Below are 18,990 nucleotides of genomic sequence, written 5' to 3' on the forward strand. Positions count from 1 at the left end.
AGTTAGAGATTTCTTAGACGTTTTTCCCGAAGACGTCTCTGGTATGCCACCAGAGAGAGAGGTGGAGTTTTCCATTGAGCTTATGCCAGGTACGGCTCCGATATCCAAAGCGCCGTACCGTCTAGCACCGACAGAGATGGCAGAGCTTAAGAAGCAGATCCAGGAACTTCTCGACAAGGAGTTCATTCGCCCGAGCTTTTCTCCATGGGGCGCGCCGGTCTTATTCGTGAAAAAGAAGGATGGCACGATGAGGCTTTGCATTGACTACCGGGAGTTGAACAGGGTTACAGTGAAGAATAAATACCCACTGCCGAGGATTGAGGATCTGTTTGACCAGTTGCAGGGAGCTTCGATTTTCTCCAAGATAGATCTGCGTTCTGGTTATCACCAGTTGAGGGTGAGAGGTGCTGATGTTTCGAAGACAGCTTTCAGGACTCGTTATGGTCACTACGAGTTCCTTGTGATGCCGTTCGGTCTGACGAATGCGCCAGCGATCTTCATGGATCTCATGAATCGCGTATTTCAGCCGTACCTTGACCAGTTTGTGATAGTGTTCATAGATGACATTCTCGTCTACTCCAAGAATCGGGAGGAGCACAGCAGGCATCTGACCACAGTGTTGCAGACATTGCAGAAGCACAAATTATTCGCAAAGTTCAGTAAGTGCGAATTCTGGTTAGAGAAGGTGGCGTTCTTGGGCCACATTGTTTCTAGCAGTGGTATTGAGGTAGACCCCGCAAAAGTTGCAGCAGTCAGAGATTGGGTTGTGCCTCAGAATGCATCCGAGATCCGCAGTTTCCTTGGGCTAGCAGGATATTACAGGAAATTCATCCAGGGATTCTCCTCTATCGCCGTTCCACTCTCAGCACTGACCAAGAAAAATGTAAAGTTTGTGTGGAGCGAGGAGTGTCAGAAGAGCTTCGATACTTTGAAGCAAGCTCTTATCTCAGCACCCGTTTTGGCTGTACCGTCAGGATCTGGTGAGTTTGTCCTTTATACCGATGCTTCGAAGCTTGGTTTAGGTGCAGTTTTGATGCAGCATGGGAGAGTGATAGCGTATGCTTCTCGACAGCTGAAAATCCATGAGAAGAATTACCCTACCCATGATCTGGAGTTAGCGGCCGTAGTTTTTGCTTTGAAGATTTGGAGGCACTATCTGTATGGAGAGAAGTGCCGGATCTTTACCGACCATAAGAGCCTCAAGTATTTCTTTACGCAGAAGGAGCTGAACATGCGTCAGAGACGTTGGTTGGAGCTTGTGAAAGACTACGATTGTGACATTAGCTACCACCCGGGTAAAGCTAATGTAGTTGCGGATGCTTTGAGCAGGAAAGTCGCAGTGATGGCTCATTTGACGATGCAGAAACCTCTTCAGATCGAGATGCAGAGGTTTGATCTTGAGACTTACCCTCGAGGTAGAGTTCCTCGTTTATCTACCTTGACTATCCAGTCCTCTCTTATTGACCGTATTCGCAGCGGTCAGGCAGCAGATGAGCAGTTGGCACAGTGGAAGAAGAGAGATGAAGCTAAGGGCAGTGTTTTGTATTCAGTCAGCGACGGTATTGTGAGATACCGAGATAGGATATGGGTTCCTAGCAGTGATTCTATCCGAGCAGACATCTTATCAGAGGCCCATACGTCCCCGTACTCTATTCACCCTGGGAGTACGAAGATGTACAAAGATCTGCAGCTATTGTATTGGTGGCCAGGAATGAAGAAGGACATCAGGCGTTTTGTATCCGAGTGCCTGACTTGCCAGTTAGTGAAGGCCGAGCATCAGAGACCAGCAGGTTTGCTCAAGCCTCTCCCTATTCCCGAGTGGAAGTGGGAGAATGTTACCATGGACTTTGTGACCGGATTGCCGAGGTCAGCCAGAGGATCGAATGTTATTTGGGTGATTGTAGATCGTCTTACCAAATCAGCGCACTTCTTGCCTATTAAGACGACTTTCACCATGGTTCAGTATGCAGAGCTGTATATCCGAGAGATAGTCCGACTCCATGGTATTCCAGTTTCTATCGTATCCGACAGAGATCCCAGATTCACTTCCTCGTTTTGGAAGAGTTTGCATTTGACTTTGGGTACGAAGTTGCTGTTTAGCACAGCTTTCCATCCGCAGACAGATGGACAGTCGGAGCGAGTTATTCAGATCTTAGAGGATCTTCTCCGTGCTTGCGTCATTGATTTCTCTGGGAGTTGGGAGTCGAACTTACCATTGGTAGAGTTCACCTATAACAACAGTTTCCAGTCGTCCATAGGTATGGCTCCGTATGAAGCGCTGTATGGTCGCAAGTGTAGATCTCCTGTTCATTGGGATGAAGTAGGAGAGAGAGCAGAGTTGGGTCCAGAGATTGTTCAGCAGGCAGCAGATGTAGTAGTCAAGATCCGTGATAGGATGAGGACTGCCCAGAGCCGACAGAAGAGTTATGCCGATCAGCGGAGGAGAGAGTTAGAGTTTGCAGTGGGCGATCATGTCTTCGTGAAAGTGGCACCTATGAAGGGTGTCATGAGATTTGGCAAGAAAGGGAAGCTCAGTCCGAGATTCATTGGACCGTTTGAGATCCTCGACAGAGTTGGGACGCTAGCGTATCGTGTGGCTCTTCCGCCAAATCTGGCCGGAGTACACAATGTCTTTCACGTCTCCATGCTGAGGAAGTATATGGCAAATCCTTCGCATGTGCTGAATTTCGAGCCGTTGCAGCTTACTCCGAACTTATCTTATGAGGAGAGACCCGTGCAGATCCTAGACAGACAGGAGAAGAAACTTCGGAACAAGTTGGTTAAGCGAGTCAAAGTCAAATGGCTCAACCATTCAGAGGAGGAAGCTACGTGGGAGTTTGAGCCGGAGATGAGAAGTCGATACCCTGAGTTATTCGGTGAGTTCTAATTTCGAGGACGAAATTTATTTAAGGGGGGAAGGATTGTAGAACCCGTAAATCAGTAGACGTATAAGCCATGCATAATTCTAGATTTTTAAATTTAATTGACTTCATTGCATGATTATTTTAAATGCATTTGTTTGAAGTTAATTATTTATTATTTCAGTTCAGTATATTGATTTTTAGCATTTCAGTATTTTCAGTGAGGCCGGACCGGAGTTGGAGTTTTGAGATAGAATTTAAGATTTGAGAAATATTTCCAGAAGTTAATTTAGCTAGTAACTAAGTTCATTTAAGTTAGAAAGGAAGGTTTGAAGATTTAATTTAATTATTTGAGGTGATTAAGAAATGAACTCATTTAAGTTATTAAATTAAGGGGTTAGCTCACTAAATTATTTAAAGGATTAGTAAGGCTTTCAAGGATTATTAGTTGACTAGATAATCAACATTTCCCTTTATTTTATCATGCATTTTTCGGCCACCCTTAGTGCTAGAAGATTCATTTTCCAACTCACCAACTTTGACCAATTCTTTGCATGTAATTAGTAGGATAATTCTAGGATTTTTGGGAGCACAATTTAATTAAATAAATGGACATATCCTAGTCTAGAATCAAGCTAAATTTCGGCCACCACCTCCTAGAACCATCCACCAACTCATTTGATATCAATTCAAAATTCAAATTCAAAAGGGGAGTGGACTTGGTCTTGATATGATCCTATTTTTGTGCACCCTTCTCCTCACCTTCATAACCATCACTCCCCCCTCCACCTCCACCGAAAATAAGACCCCTTTTCAGTAGAAAAAACGTGGATAGCAGCTAGGGAGAAAGGGAGAAAAATCGAGAGCCAAGAAAGGTAGAGAAGCAAGCCACTCCGTCTCCTCCGCGCCGTCTCGTCTCTTCTTTTCGTTTTCTTTCGAAACGAAACCAGGCATGTCTAGATTTCTTTCAAACCTCAATCAAGTCATATTATCATTTATTTTTCAGTACATGATCATGTTTTAGCAAGCAAAAACCGAGATACATGTCAAAATATTTTGGGAACACACATGCAGAATTTCGGCTCTTCATGGCAAGCTTCACGATTTCTTTTGGTTTGTGAGTTTCAGGTATTGGATCGACTCCAGGCTCCCAAGGCGGCTTTTATACATGTAGTAGGATGCATTAGGACCATGTTGGTCCATTCAAACCAGCCCCATACTTGCTGGAAAACCGAAATGACAGCAAGTTCCCCATAAGTGCAGAAATGTGATTCGAAATTTCAGTTTCTTGTCTAGGGGTTGGATCTGATCTTGGCTGCCCCAAGGGCCTTTAGCCATGGTTGGATCACTTCCCTAGCATGTCTAAGACGTGACTAAGTCGCCCTTTTGGTGGCTTGGTCCATGGCTCATCGGTTTTTAAATAATCAACAAGAACAGCCCCTTTCCCCATTCGGCCCTTCCATTTTTCAGCATATGGTTCGTTTCTTTTGTGGCTTGGTGTGGATCTTGGTTGGCCTATGGCCCTTAGCCACGGTTCATATCATGCTCCTAGATGTCTAGATCGTGCCATGGTCAATCAAATGGCCACTGGAACGACGCAAGACATCGATCATAGCATAAACACTACACACGCATGCACGTTGCTCTCGGTTGGACCCTTCGGTTAAGATTTGGGGTGATGCGGATTGTGGCTGGCCTAGGGCCCTTAGCCATGGTTCAAATCACTCCTTGGGACGTTGTGGAGAGGCTTTGGTCGGTGGTTCAAGCCCCAATGGCCAAAAGTCTCGCAAACGACGCGATGCAAGCAAGGTCGCAGCTGCTGGAAATTACAGCAAGTTGCTGTGTCGTTTAGAAGGCTTGTTTGAGTTCTTGGTTGGCTTTTAGCCCATGGCCTTGCACTGGACAGTGCCTCATTGAGTTAGGAAGGTCATGTTTTCGATCGTTCGTCATTTGGATCATTTTTGAGGTCGTACGAGAATTTACGGTGCAATGTGCCAAATTGACTCTCGAAAGAGCGTTTCGTGTTTTGGCCTCCATTTCACCTAGATTTCGACCCTATCATTTTAGGAACGTTATTTTATGATTTTTCAGCGTATTTTAATCATGACTATACGTCGGTTCGGTGTCGGTTCAGGTTGGCTCGGAGTCATGATTAAATGCGAAGTCATTAGGCGTCATAGTCGCATCTTTTGAACGTAAATTTCATAGTTGGTCATGTTTAAGCTATTGCATATTTTTCATGGCACAGTTAGGTTGCAGCGAGCCTGGGAACGATCCAATCCAATCCAGTTGGTAAAATTACAGGAATTTTCATTACGCCAGTTAATTATTTTACGTGCATTAAATAGAAAATGATTATTTTTGAGATTTATGCGATATGGCTTGTGGTTCATTCACTATGTGGGAGTGTTATTTTTTATACGGTCGCCAGTGACCGATCAGTTCAGTATGGTACCACCCGGTCGCCAGTGACCGGCCAGCTCAGTTCAGTTTCAGCCTCCCCGGTAGCCAGTTACCGATCAGTTCAGCTTAGTGCAGTGGCCACAGGCGTAAAACATAATCTCAACAGAAAATTTTACCAGATATTTCAGTACAGGCTCCAAGGAGCAAATATTTTTACAGTGACTTCCAGTTCAGTTATGCACGTATTATAATTGCTCAGTACAGATTATTTTCAGTATGCCTCAGGACATGATATTTTATCACATGCATATTTTAAATTCAGATTTTTACTCGTTACCTGCGATTTATGCATGCTGAGTCTTTAGGCTCACTAGACTTGATTGTTGTAGGTACTGATGAGGCCAGGGCCGAGGGCGGGGACCAGTGAGCCAGCTTGGGTCGGCAGTAGTGGCACCCGAGGACCTCAGAGCAGCAGTTGTTATTTTCTTCGCAAACAATTTTTATCAGTTGTTGGATATTTTAAAATCGTTGTTGTTGGCAAAACTTTGATTTTCTTCCGCTGCAATAATTTGAAATATTGAACTTGATTCACCAGTGATTTTATGAACGAGGCCATTTAAGTTCTTTTAAAAAGAAAATTTTTAATTTTCCGCAAATTTTCAAGCAAGTAGTGCGAGGGCCTTCACAACACATAAGGATAAATGGTCAATCAATGAATTAATGACCATGTGTGTTCAAGAGGAAGGAAGGTTGTTGATGGAAACGAGTGATAATGTATTTATGACCACGCAAGGAAAGTACAAGAAGCAAGTCAAAGTCAAGGGAAAAAGGAAAGGAATAATTCCACCTCAACCTGACATTAAGAAAGAATCCAAGTGTTTCTTCTGTAAAAAGACGGGACACATAAAGAAGGATTGCAATAAATTTAAGGATTGACTTGAAAAGAAATGTATTCCTACTTCATTTGTCTGTTATGAATCTAATATAGTTAATAATATTTATAACACATGGTGGATTGATTCTGGTTCTACAATCCATGTTACAAATACCTTGCAGGGTATGCAAAACCTAAGGAAACCAATAGAAAATGAGCGGAGCATCTATTCAGGAAACAAGATGTCTTCGCATGTGGAGGCTATTGGGACTTGCTGTCTAGTGTTGAATAGTGGTTATATTTTAAAATTGGAAAAGACTTTTTATGTTCCTAGTTTTTCTAGGAATTTAATTTCAGTTTCAAAACTTGTACCCTTTGATTATTCATTTCAGTTTTTGAATGAATCAATAAATTTGTTTTATAAATCAAATCTTATTGGAAATGGTACAATGGTTGATGGTCTTTTCTCTATTTCTTTACAAAATAATAACACCACTATGCATGTTCAAGGAGGTATTAAAAGATGTGTTATAAATGAAGATTCATCTATATTGTGGCATCGGAGATTGTGACACATCTCCATAGAGAGAATCAAAAGATTAGTAAATGATGGAGTACTCAGTACTTTAGATTTTACTGATTTTGAGACTTGTGTGTACTGCATTAAGGGAAAGCAGACGAATAAGTCTAAAAAGGGTGCCAAGAGGAGTACGGAAATATTAGAAATCATACCATTCAGATATTTGTTGTCCAGATATGGACATGCAAAGTCCGAAATACTTCATCTCTTTCATTGATGATTACTCACGATACATGTATATCTACATGCTTCATAACAAAAACGAAGCACTTTAAGCCTTTAAGGTTTTTAAGGCTGAAGTGGAGAAGCAATGTGAAAAACATATTAAGATTGTGAGAACTGATAGAGGTGGAGAATATTACGGTAGATACACTGAGAATGGACAAGCACCTGGTCCGTTTGCGAAGTTTCTCCAAGAACATGAGATTGTTGCCCAATATACTATGCCTGGTTCTCCAGACCAAAATGGCGTAGCTGAGAGGAGAAACCGAACATTATTGGACATGGTGAGGAGCATGTTTAATAGCACTAAACTTCCTAAATCCTTGTGGACTGAAGCTCTTAAGACAGCTGTGTATATATTAAATCGAGTTCCAACTAAGGCTGTCACGAAGACGCCATTTGAGTTATTTAAAGGTTGGAAACCGAGTTTGCAACATATACGCGTTTGGGGTTGTCCTTCAGAAATAAGAGTTTACAACCCACATGAAAAGAAACTGGACCCAAGAACTATAAGTGGATATTTAATTGGGTATGCCGAAAAATTCAAAGGGTACAGATTCTATTGTCCATCTCACAACACTAGAATTGTGGAATCAAGAAATGCAAAATTTCTTGAGAATGATTTGATTAGTGGGAGTGATCATTCAAATGACATAATTCTTGAGAATGATCACATTAATGAACAACCCTCTTATTCAAATGACAGATTGGTCGTTATTCACACATCTCAAGACCAAATGGGTGTTAGACAACCAGTTACTGAAGTTCCACAAATTGCTGATGACAATCCAGTAGATCAAGTTGTTAATGAAGAACAACAAGAAATTGTTGATCAACCAAAAAACTTAAGGAGATCTACTAGAATAAGGAGATCAGCAATATCTAGTGATTATATTGTGTATTTACAAGAATCGAACTTTAACATTGGAGCCGAAAATGATCCTGAAACGTTTTCACAAGCCATGAGTTGTAATGAGTCAAAACTATGGTTTAATGCTATGAAAGAAGAGATGAATTCTATGGCAGTTAATGGAGTCTGGGATCTTCTTCAGTTGCCTGATGGTGTAAAATCCATTGGATGTAAATGGGTCTTCAAAACAAAGAAAGACTCATTAGGCAACATTGAAAGGTATAAAGCAAGACTCGTTGCTAAAGGATTCACTCAACAGGAAGGAATCGATTATAAGGAGACTTTTTCTCCTGTATCTAAGAAAGATTCTCTCCGTATCATTCTAGCATTAGTTGCACATTTTGACTCCGATTTACAACAAATGGATGTGAAAACAGTTTTTCTCAATGGAGAACTAGAGGAAGAGGTTTATATGAAACAACCTGAAGGATTCTTCTCTAGTAATGATGAGCAATTGGTTTTTAAGCTTAAGAAATCTATATATAGATTGAAACAAACTTCACGTTAATGGTATTTAAAATTTCATGATGTTATCTCTTCATTCAGATTCGTTGAGAATCCCATGGATCAATGTATATACCAGAAGGTCAGTGGGAGCAAGATTTGTTTCCTTATTCTATATGTGGATGATTTATTACTTGCAACCAATGATAAGGGTCTCTTATATGAGGTGAAACAATTCCTCTCTAAAAACTTTGATATGAAGGATATGGGCGATGCATCTTATGTCATTAGCATTAAGATACATAGAGACAGAATTCGAGGTATTATAGGTCTGTCTCAAGAAACCTATATCAACAAAGTTTTAGAGAGATATCGGATGAAAGATTGTTCACCAAGTATAGCTCCCGTTGTGAAAGACAATAAATTCAATTTGAGCCAATGCCCAAAGAATGATCTAGAGCGGGAACAAATGAAAAACATTCCTTATGCTTATGCTGTTGGAAGCTTGATGTATGCTCAGGTTTGCACTAGACCTGACATTGCATTTATTGTTGGGATGTTGGGAAGATATCAGAGTAATCCAGGTTTAGATCACTGGAAAGCTGCAAAGAAAGTAATGAGGTACCTTCAAGGGACCAAAGATTATATGCTTATGTTCAGACGAACTGAGAATTTGGAAGTAATTGGCTACTCTGATTCAGACTACGCTGGCTGCATTGATTCACGAAAATCCACTTCAGGATATATTTTCATGCTAGCTGGTGGAGCTGTATCTTGGAGAAGTGCAAAGCAGACATTGACTGCTACTTCCATTATGGAAGCTGAATTCGTATCTTGTTTTGAGGCAACCTCACATGGTGTATGGTTGAAGAGTTTCATTTCAGGGCTTAGAATTATGGATTCTATATCTAGGCCATTAAGAATATATTGTGACAATTCAGCTGCTGTTTTTATGGCTAAAAATAACAAAAGTGGTAGTCGAAGCAAGCACATCGACATTAAGTATTTAGCCATAAGAGAACGTGTTAAAGATAAGAAGTTACTTATCGAGCACATTAGCACTGAATTGATGATTGCAGATTCTTTGACTAAAGGCATGCCACCATTGAAATTTAAGGATCATACAGAAAGAATGGGACTTGGTTCCTTTATGTAATTTTTTTGTAAGAACAAATTTAATGAAACTATGATGTGATATTTTCTCATATTTTTGTGCATACATTCAGTTATTCGAGAAATATCGATAAAGTTGGACCTCGAATAAACATAGGGTTTATTCATTAAGTTATTTGAGAGATATAATACATTGTGATACATGGAAGATAATAATCGCTTTTAGATAACCTATTGCCATGATTCATGTATTTTATTTTCTCCTATGGTAAATGAGATATATGTGTCAAGTGGGAGAATGTAAGAAAAACGTGACACATAGCGTGTACAAATTGAAATTGGCGACGGCCAAGAAAATTAAGTTACGTACACGAATCTTCTTTTGAAATTCATGCTCCCAAATTTTCTCGTTGATGGTATGAGATGCCTATAAATAGCAACGATTGAGGTCCCTAAGCATACACACCTCATAAGAAATATACACCATCTAAAGAGATTGTGCAGTGCTTAGAAGGCTTCAACCGAGAAGAAAATCAGAGAAATCAAAATTTTCAATGGCCGGAAGTAACACTCGATCCGCTTCCGCATATATTTTTTCATGTTCATGTATACGTAAAAAACATGATTTTGAGAAAAAAATTCTGACAACTCTTGCCTACACCAGGTATATGTAGACATGACAAATGAGATTCTCTACCTAATGAATTAATTGAGAACTTTGCTTTGCTTAAAGCAGACTTAGCTTTATTTGTTCAACGAAATATTGCTGTTTGAATGAATTACTAATTCATCATCATGTTAGCCCCACACTGATTTCGTTTGCTCAATATGTTTGAAAGCAAATACATCTTAAGCATTTCAAATTTCCCCTCCTTCCATCCATTATGTTTAATTTCCCCTCCGAACCTGACATATAATCTGATATCCGTCCTAATGGAAGAGAGTATGGATGATATTTTTAACCAATTAAATAAATTGATAATCTAGTATGGTGATTTTCGATTTTGGGGATGAAGGCCAATCTTAAAGAATTATACTCATACCCAACTCAAATACTTGATTATATATATTATATACATACATATATATGTACAATGAAGAAAATTATTCTTCTGGGTTTTATGTTATTTACTTATTTTTGTTGGATAATGATGTTATGATAAATTATTTTTAATATTTTTTATTTTTCTATAATGTTTAATTTGCTAAATTATATATTTTTTATTTATTGTTCTCAACAATTTAGTATATATACATAGCTTATTAGAAATAATTCAAATTTGAGAAAATATAATTATATGTGATAATATGATATTTGAGTAGGATATGAATATCCAATCTTCCGACGGGTATGAGGATGATGATGAAATTGAATACCCAGTGAACGAAGATGAAGATGATGATGAATATAATAAATGAGGATGATGACATAAGATATGAAAAATCTTACCCAAACTCAACTCATTGTTATCCCTAATTAAAATGAAAATTGTTATTCTCATATCCATGGTAATACTAATGTTAGAAATTCTGTTATATATTTTAGATGACATCTCCATTTTTATATTGTACATAATATTTCCTTTTGTTAATTAATTTTAATAATAATAGTAGTTATTATAATTATTTGAGGTGCATTTATTTTTATAATAATTATAATAATATACTATATGTTGAGAAATCTAAAGAGCGGGAGTGAAAAATATAAACAAAATATCATCAAAAGATATGGGCTTAATAACAAGGCTAATGGGCTCAAGTTTTACATGTTGACCCAATATCCCGATTTATATCTAGCTGTCTGGCCCATGTTCAGAATGTTACCCGAAATGTCGGCCCATGTTAATATCTCAAGTGCTCTGCCCTTCACTCCCACATTTTGCTCATCCTTGATCCTCCCTCTGTTCGTTCTCTCGCTTCGCACTTTTTCGCCTACTCTTGGGTTTTCAATTCTCGCAATCAGGTATAAATCTCTTTCTTAATCTTTATTTATCTTCTATTTGTTGCAGCTTTTTTTGCATACAGGATTACGTTTGCTTAGTGAAGAGCTTTGTTGGTCAATTAATCTGGATTTGATAATGGGATATGATTATCGGTGGTTTTGGCCTGAAATTTGTGTATTTTTTTGTTGGATCCACTCGTCTAGATCGCAAATTTTTGGATTCTTCCCTTTCTTTGGAGTTCCTTATTTATCTCATGTGCATATAAATGTGTATTGGAAGTTGTAAAATTAGCTTATCATTCTTTTCCCTGATAATTTATTTATTTGATTGCCTGCGACTTTTCCGGCCTGCGCTTTTCATGTTAATTTGCATTCTACATTTGTTAATATATTTTATCTTCACAGTATTTTGGAGACTTCATATATTTTTAATTTTCTTTCACTTGTTCCTGTCACTTAGTGTTGTTCTTTCAATTTTTTCAGTGGAGCTTGGTACCGTGTGAGTGGAGACTTAAGAAATTTAATCAGGGGAGACTAAACATTTATATAATATTTATCAAAATATAAAAAAGTCGAGTCTCAAAATTTGCATATTTTAAATAGTTAATCAAAATGCTGATATTTTATTCGGGGGAGCGTTACCATAGCCCTCCTGCTTCATCAGTGTGCCTCTCTCCATTCCCCTTTCCTTTCAGTGTACTTGTGCTTTTTGGTAATAAACTGGAACTTGTATTGCCTAACCTCTGCCTAAAACTGGTTGGGTTTTTTTTAATGGTTTGACTGCTAGTATAGTCGTGCATTTGTAAGGGCACGGTGGCATCAACGAACTTTCATTAAATAAATTCTTCTGTTTCGGATGATTATTTATAAGTTTAAGTGAATGAGAGTTTTTTTTATGCATTATTTTTTGGATGCTAAATCTCATGAGTAATTAATTTTGATATATCTACCACAGTACAACACATAGTAACTTATTGAACACCCAAGTCTCCATTCCTTTGACCAATATATGATGTTGTAGAGCCATGTATGCATCAATCATATTGTGCATTTTTGTGCATGTCTGGATTCAAATATCTAGAAAACTGCCCTATGTTACTCCGCAAGGGAGACACAAAGTAGCGAGTCTAACTTCTTGGCTGAAATTTGTTGTCAATTTTTTTTTTAAACTTTTTCTGCTCCGAAAATATATACATTATTTGATGTTAAAATAATCGTGTAAAAGAGCTCACTATGCCAAGCCAAGGTTTGCGTCAAGGAAAATCGAGCTTGATTGTAATTTTTTCTGTCTAGAATTTTTTATACCAAGATTGATATATTTGAGAAGGTATCCGGTTAGTTAGGTAACTATAAGGTTGTTATTTTCTGATTTTATTTTGGCTAGTTGCAGTGTGGATTTATGTACATGCGCAAAATGTTCCAATTTTCTTCCCTCAGAAGAAGAGGGGACTATCTCAAATCCCTCACCACTTTGCCATAGTATAAAAAAGCCGTAATCTTAGTGTACTTTTGAGATACACGAGATCTGTTTCCTTCTCAACCCCACTATTTCCCATAATTTTTCCCCAAAATTTGTAATTTTTTGTTAAATAAAATGATGATTTTACTATTTCAAAATTTCTGCATATCTATTGTCTACCTGCCACGACCACACTCTTATCCTCTCCCCCATTTGTGGGGTGAGAGTGATTCGAGGATCTGGAGGGAAGAAGAATCGTGCAAGGTTGTTGACATTTTTTAGTTAAATAGCGTTCAAATGATGCAGGATGTCAGAAACGCCCTTTAGGCCCCGAGAGAAGCTCATCGAGAAGCAAAAGTATTTTCAAAGCATTCACAAGCATACTTATTTGAAAGGACCAGTTGATAAGATCACCTCAGTTGCCATTCCTCTGGCTTTGGCTGGTACCTCTTTATATCTCATTGTGAGTTATTTTCTGTTCTTCATACGATTTGTTTATTTATATCCATTTCTTTGACGTAAGCACTAATTTTTATCGACAATGCCGTGCAGGGAAGAGGGATCTATAATATGTCCCATGGAATCGGGAAGAAGGAATGAGGATATAATAATGTCTTCTGTTCATGGAAAAATCCATTTTGAAAATGGTTTTTTGTGTTTTTGAAGTATTTGCATGTTCAATGTCAATAATTTCTGAATTTCAGAAGTATTAACAGTAGCTGATACATTTCCTTCGTCGTTAATGATGCCACTTTATTATTCCTGGTAGATTTTGCTTTTGAAAAAAGTGCTTATAACATTTACAGAATTGTTGGTTCAGTGATACACTTCAGTTTCAGCGGTCCTGGTTTTGGAAGCACTACCGAATAGGCCTATATAAATTCTATCTCCAATCCTCGACTCTATCCTTGGCAATTGATATCCGCATTACCATCCAATCCAGTGGCTCTAAGGATCCGTATCTATTTTTTCATGCAAGGCAATGAATAACTAAATTTGAGGCTTTTATCCTAATTAATTCGGTGACTTTTTATTTATATAACTCTATTAATGATTTTTTTTTTAAAAAAAAATTAGTCATTTTTAAAATATCTTCAATCATATATTTATCGATATTTTTAAAAAGCAATAATATATTTATACACATTTTTTAAATTTCATTTCTAATACGAGTAAGTCTTTTCTGAGACGATTCACGAATTTTTATCTGTGAGACGAGTCAATTTTATCAATATTCACAATAAAAAGTTATACTGATCCACATAAAAAATCTGTTTCACAAAATACTACCGCTCACACAAATTTTCTTCTTTTAATAAATAATAATAATTTTTACAAAGGAAAACGTAATATTCTTTGTTTGATATATATCCGTTCCCACAGAAAACAGGTCCAAATGTAGTGCTATTTGCTATAGTGTACCAATTGCATGTTATTTCAACGAATTCGGAAGGTCCACGTGCACCGAAAGTCGTGAGTATCACGCAAACTCGGTGAAACCCAACCTGTATCTTTCCAGTTCCGCCAAGAGTTGGCTTCCTCCGTACCACACCCGCCGTCGCTGTGCATGATTCTCCTCCGATTCTCTAAATTCTTTCCGCAAATACGAATTTACACTCATAAATCTAGTAAGAAAATGAGCACTATTTGTTTGCTGGGCTTGTTTGATATTATATTTATTTAGTGCATAGTTGTAATGAAAGAATCTCTTTAATCGTACACGGTTCTGGATTTTGTTTTCGTTTTTGGTTCGTTGAATTTCGTTTCCTCTTCTCGGTGTTCTTTCTCTTTTATATGGGGGAATAATTTTTCGTGCAAATAACGAGAGGAATATTTTTGGTAGACATGCTGCGATTGTTAGTATTGACATTGTTTCTTGGTTAATTTTTGTGTTTGATCGCGATCATTTAGAGCAGACTGGAGAGGTAACAACAAAGAAGGGCACGTAGAATGAGAAGTTGAAAACTGTGTGCTGAGTCTCTGCTATCTTATTATATTCTCTTTTAGTTTATTTTGTTTTTATTTCATGTTAATGTTGTCCACTTCAGCCTGGTATATGAAGAGGCTGGGTTTGTTTAGAAATTCATGTGTTTCTATCAGTTAGAATTGTGTAAGCCTGTGAATCGATTAACTTACCAATTTAGCAAATGTATGTTTTAATTATTATGCTTATGGAGTTGAATGTTGCTTTGTTTAGGAACACCAGACTAGTCTAATCAACGGAAATACCAAATTTTGAAGTTCCTGTTCTGATGGCTGCTTCAGACACATCCCTACAAGTTCTATCATGGGCAGTGCCATGTCAGATTTACCCAAATTTAAATTTCACTTCATCGCTCCCCTTTAAATATAGTCTCAAAAGTGCAAAAAAAGGAGATTATGGAACCATATTGCGGAAGGGCCGTGGGGTAACTCGATATCATGAAGGAAACCGTGTGATGAAAGGTGTAGAACATGTAAGAGGGCAGGAACCAGGTAACTGGTCAAAATCTTTCAAATGCAATTGCATTAGGGCCGAGAGTGTTATAGAGACATTTTCGAAAGATGGAAGTAAAATATTGATGATTGAAAATCAAAGTTATGAGGCAACAGAGCATTTGGTTTCTGAAAAGGAAGGCCTTTCGTCCAACAATGGATCAGCACATGCGACAGAAAATAATAAGACGACAATTACAGGAGTTGCAGAATCTTTAGAGGACGAAGCTTGGAAGTTGTTGCGAGAATCAATGTTATATTATTGTGGCAACCCCATTGGAACCATTGCTGCTAATGATCCATGCGTCGCGAACACTCTCAACTATGATCAAGTGTTTATCCGTGATTTTATACCTTCTGGGATTGCTTTCCTATTAAAAGAAGAGTATGAAATTGTTCGGAACTTTATTCTGCACACTCTTCAGCTTCAGGTAATATTACTATCTTAATTGGATGAAAAGTTTCCGGTTTCTCAAGATGGTTAACTTTGGTGACTGCAATATCAACTATTTCTATGCTTGAAAAGCAAAATTAAGATTGTTTCTGATCTTCTCTAAAATATTTGCACCAGTATCTTTGCTTGTGTGTCATTTGTTTATCTGTTCTTTCTGTCACTACATTTGAAACTATTATGATTATTTTGTTGTTGTGCATGGCTTCGTTGTCCTATGCCTCTACTTCTAGATGTTAGGACTTCCTCATAATTGTGTGGATCCACCAAGTGATATTTGAGTTTTTAAATGTCTATTTTTTCCTTTCCTGTTTGAGTAAAATCACGCTTGGAATTCTGCACCTGACACCGATACATCCCTGAGTCTTTTGCACTACAAGGGCTATTTACTGAATGAAAATGCTGCTTGGGGCGATAGCTGTTGATTCTTCTGGATGTTTTCTTTTGTTCGACTCAGAGCTGGGAGAAAACCATGGATTGCCATAGTCCTGGGCAAGGACTGATGCCAGCAAGCTTCAAGGTGCGTACTGTACCACTTGATGGTGATGAATCTGCAACTGAAGAGATCTTAGATCCTGACTTCGGTGAGGCAGCAATTGGTCGGGTGGCACCAGTCGATTCTGGTTAGTTTTGTTATTTTTGGCAGGCTTGTCGTTCTGACTATCTGGACATATAGAAGCTTAAGACTTGGTTTCACAGGTTTGTGGTGGATCATATTATTACGAGCATATGGAAAATGTTCAGGAGACCTTTCAGTCCAGGAACGGATTGATGTGCAGACTGGAATCAGAATGATTTTAAAACTTTGTTTGGCAGATGGTTTTGATATGTTTCCAACTTTGTTGGTAACAGATGGGTCATGCATGATCGATCGTCGCATGGGTATCCATGGTCACCCCCTTGAAATTCAGGTGTTTTGTCTCAGACGTTCCTTCTATTTTGTCCTATGCAATCTTTCCTTCCCCCTATTAATTCTTCTCCATTCTCCATTTTTTTTCCCCGTTGGTTTATATTCTTTTGAAGAAAATTAAAGAGTTCGTCTCACCTCAAATGGACTTCAATCCTAATATCTCAAAACCATACAACAAAATTTCTACTGGTGGCAGGTTACCCATTATTTGTCTTTCTATATAGTATTCGAATTTCATAATTTCCAGTGTACTGCCCACCCCCCACCCCCCCTCTCTCCAATTCCTGATTAGTAGCCTGCCTTGTGATCTAAGTGTGAAAGTTAGCTAGTCACGATTCTTGGAAGACTTTTTTGTGTTTCAATATTCCAATGGCTGAGTAACCGTTTGTCTACGTGGAACATATGTTTGAAATGCCATTAAATTCTCTCAGAACATCATGAGACCTTCATTGCAATAGCAATTGAATGATGGCCTTTGAGAATAACAGAACTACATATTTTTATGCGGTATTTAAATTAAAATATCCTGCACACCGTTGGCTTTGATCTCATTTCATACCTTTCCGTCTATTTTCTAGTTACAAGGTGTAGGTAGGTTTGTACAAATTATGGAATATCCAAAGTGTTGTCCTGATCATGGTTTTTTTTCGCTCATGCATATTTCATGCTTATGCTCGATGGGATGACCAGTGACATTTACTGGTAAAAACCTGGGAATTATTAGCAAGCGTAAAAATTACCGTAAGCAAGAGATGTCCTCCAGGCTCAATGATACACATTTAACACATGAAAAGGAGTCACAAGAACAAGTGGCCAAAGTATATTTATTGCACAGGTGTGTCACACATATGTGCTGATATGTTGCCCTTTGTTGCAGTCATTATTCTATTCAGCTCTACTTTGTGCTCGTGAGATGCTTGTTCCGGAGGAGGTTTCAGCTAATCTTGTGCAGGCGCTTAACAATCGTCTAGTGGCATTATCAATTCACATCCGAGAATACTATTGGATTGATTTGAAGAAACTGAATGAAATATATCGATACAAGGTAGAAGAGTACTCATTTGATGCAGTTAATAAGTTCAATATCTACCCAGATCAGATTCCTCCCTGGCTTGTAGAATGGATGCCCAAAAAAGGGGGCTATCTTATTGGAAACCTGCAGCCGGCACACATGGACTTCCGTTTATTTTCACTAGGAAACTTATGGGCTATAGTATGCGGTCTTGCTACAACCGAACAGTCTCATGCGATTTTGGATCTTATTGAAGCAAAATGGTCTGATCTTGTAGCAGACATGCCAATGAAACTTTGTTACCCAGCATTAGAGGGCAAGGAATGGCGAATAATTACAGGCAGCGATCCAAAGAACACGTACAGTTCTAATTTAATGTTCTCATCTTGTATTGTTAATCATATTTTGTGAACCGGTTAATAACACATGTTGTTGCTTTCCTTGCAGTCCTTGGTCTTACCATAACGGAGGTTCCTGGCCAACTTTGCTTTGGCAGGTTAGTTTTTCAGTTTACTCCACTTAGGAGTAGTGTTATACCGGTGGCCTAAAAAGAGTTCAAGTTTCATTTTTTTCCCAGAGGACGATAAATATGAAAAATCACGAGGGTGACATTTTTTAGTTTCATGTCATACTCGCTTTTCAACGAGGAAAGTATAAAACCATAGATTATTCCGTGATCAGGCTTTTGTTCCAACAGCTATTTGATTTATTAGATTTTGTATTTTTTATTGATTCATATATATGCTCTTTCAGCTAACTGTGGCATGCATAAAAATGGAGAGACCAGAGATCGCTGAAAATGCAATCAAGATTGCCGAAAAAAGATTAGCAAGAGACAAATGGCCCGAATACTACGACACCCAAGGAGCAAGATTCATCGGGAAACAGGCACACCTCTTTCAAACTTGGTCCATTGCAGGATATCTAGTAGCAAAACTCCTCATTGCCAACCCAACTGCAGCAAATATTTTGGTTAACGTCGCGGACACAGCACTTTTGAATGCCTTTTCCTGTGCACTAGCCACTCCAAGGAGAAACCGACCACGAAAAGGAACATTCCAGAATTTCATTATCTGAGTACCGTTATAATTTGTTTCGTGAACAAGCCAGAATTTCATTGTCTGAACTATAATTTGTCATTCCACCGTTCTCCTATGCTGGCTATATTTTTGTTGTGCCAGATTTCATAGGGGAGAGAAGCAAATTTTAGGATACCATTCAAACAGTCGACTTAGATCGTGGCACACCAGAGGTGTGGCCACATACTTGTTGACTTTTGCGAGCTGTATGATATAAGAATTATTTTCCAGGATAAAAGGTCTGAAGTTCAGATG

At 38.3% G+C, this 18,990-nt stretch overlaps 2 protein-coding genes across 2 annotated transcripts; both read left to right on the top strand.

The window, feature by feature from the left end:
* Positions 1-11,247: 11,247 nt before the first annotated feature.
* On the top strand, positions 11,248-13,616 carry LOC142553550 (uncharacterized). The gene is made up of 3 exons (XM_075663885.1): positions 11,248-11,370; positions 13,115-13,271; positions 13,361-13,616. Exons 2-3 carry the CDS (start codon positions 13,116-13,118, stop codon positions 13,406-13,408), a joined length of 204 nt encoding a protein of 67 aa, XP_075520000.1. The 5' UTR covers positions 11,248-11,370; position 13,115; the 3' UTR covers positions 13,409-13,616.
* A 589-nt stretch (positions 13,617-14,205) lies between these two features.
* LOC142553552 (neutral/alkaline invertase 3, chloroplastic-like) lies at positions 14,206-18,973 on the top strand. The gene is made up of 7 exons (XM_075663891.1): positions 14,206-14,436; positions 15,006-15,714; positions 16,192-16,357; positions 16,434-16,645; positions 17,522-18,015; positions 18,104-18,152; positions 18,410-18,973. Exons 2-7 carry the CDS (start codon positions 15,061-15,063, stop codon positions 18,731-18,733), a joined length of 1,899 nt encoding a protein of 632 aa, XP_075520006.1. The 5' UTR covers positions 14,206-14,436; positions 15,006-15,060; the 3' UTR covers positions 18,734-18,973.
* The last annotated feature ends 17 nt before the right edge of the window (positions 18,974-18,990 follow it).

Source organism: Primulina tabacum, chromosome 8 (assembly GCF_025594145.1).
Source record: "Primulina tabacum isolate GXHZ01 chromosome 8, ASM2559414v2, whole genome shotgun sequence".
NCBI lineage: Eukaryota > Viridiplantae > Streptophyta > Magnoliopsida > Lamiales > Gesneriaceae > Primulina > Primulina tabacum.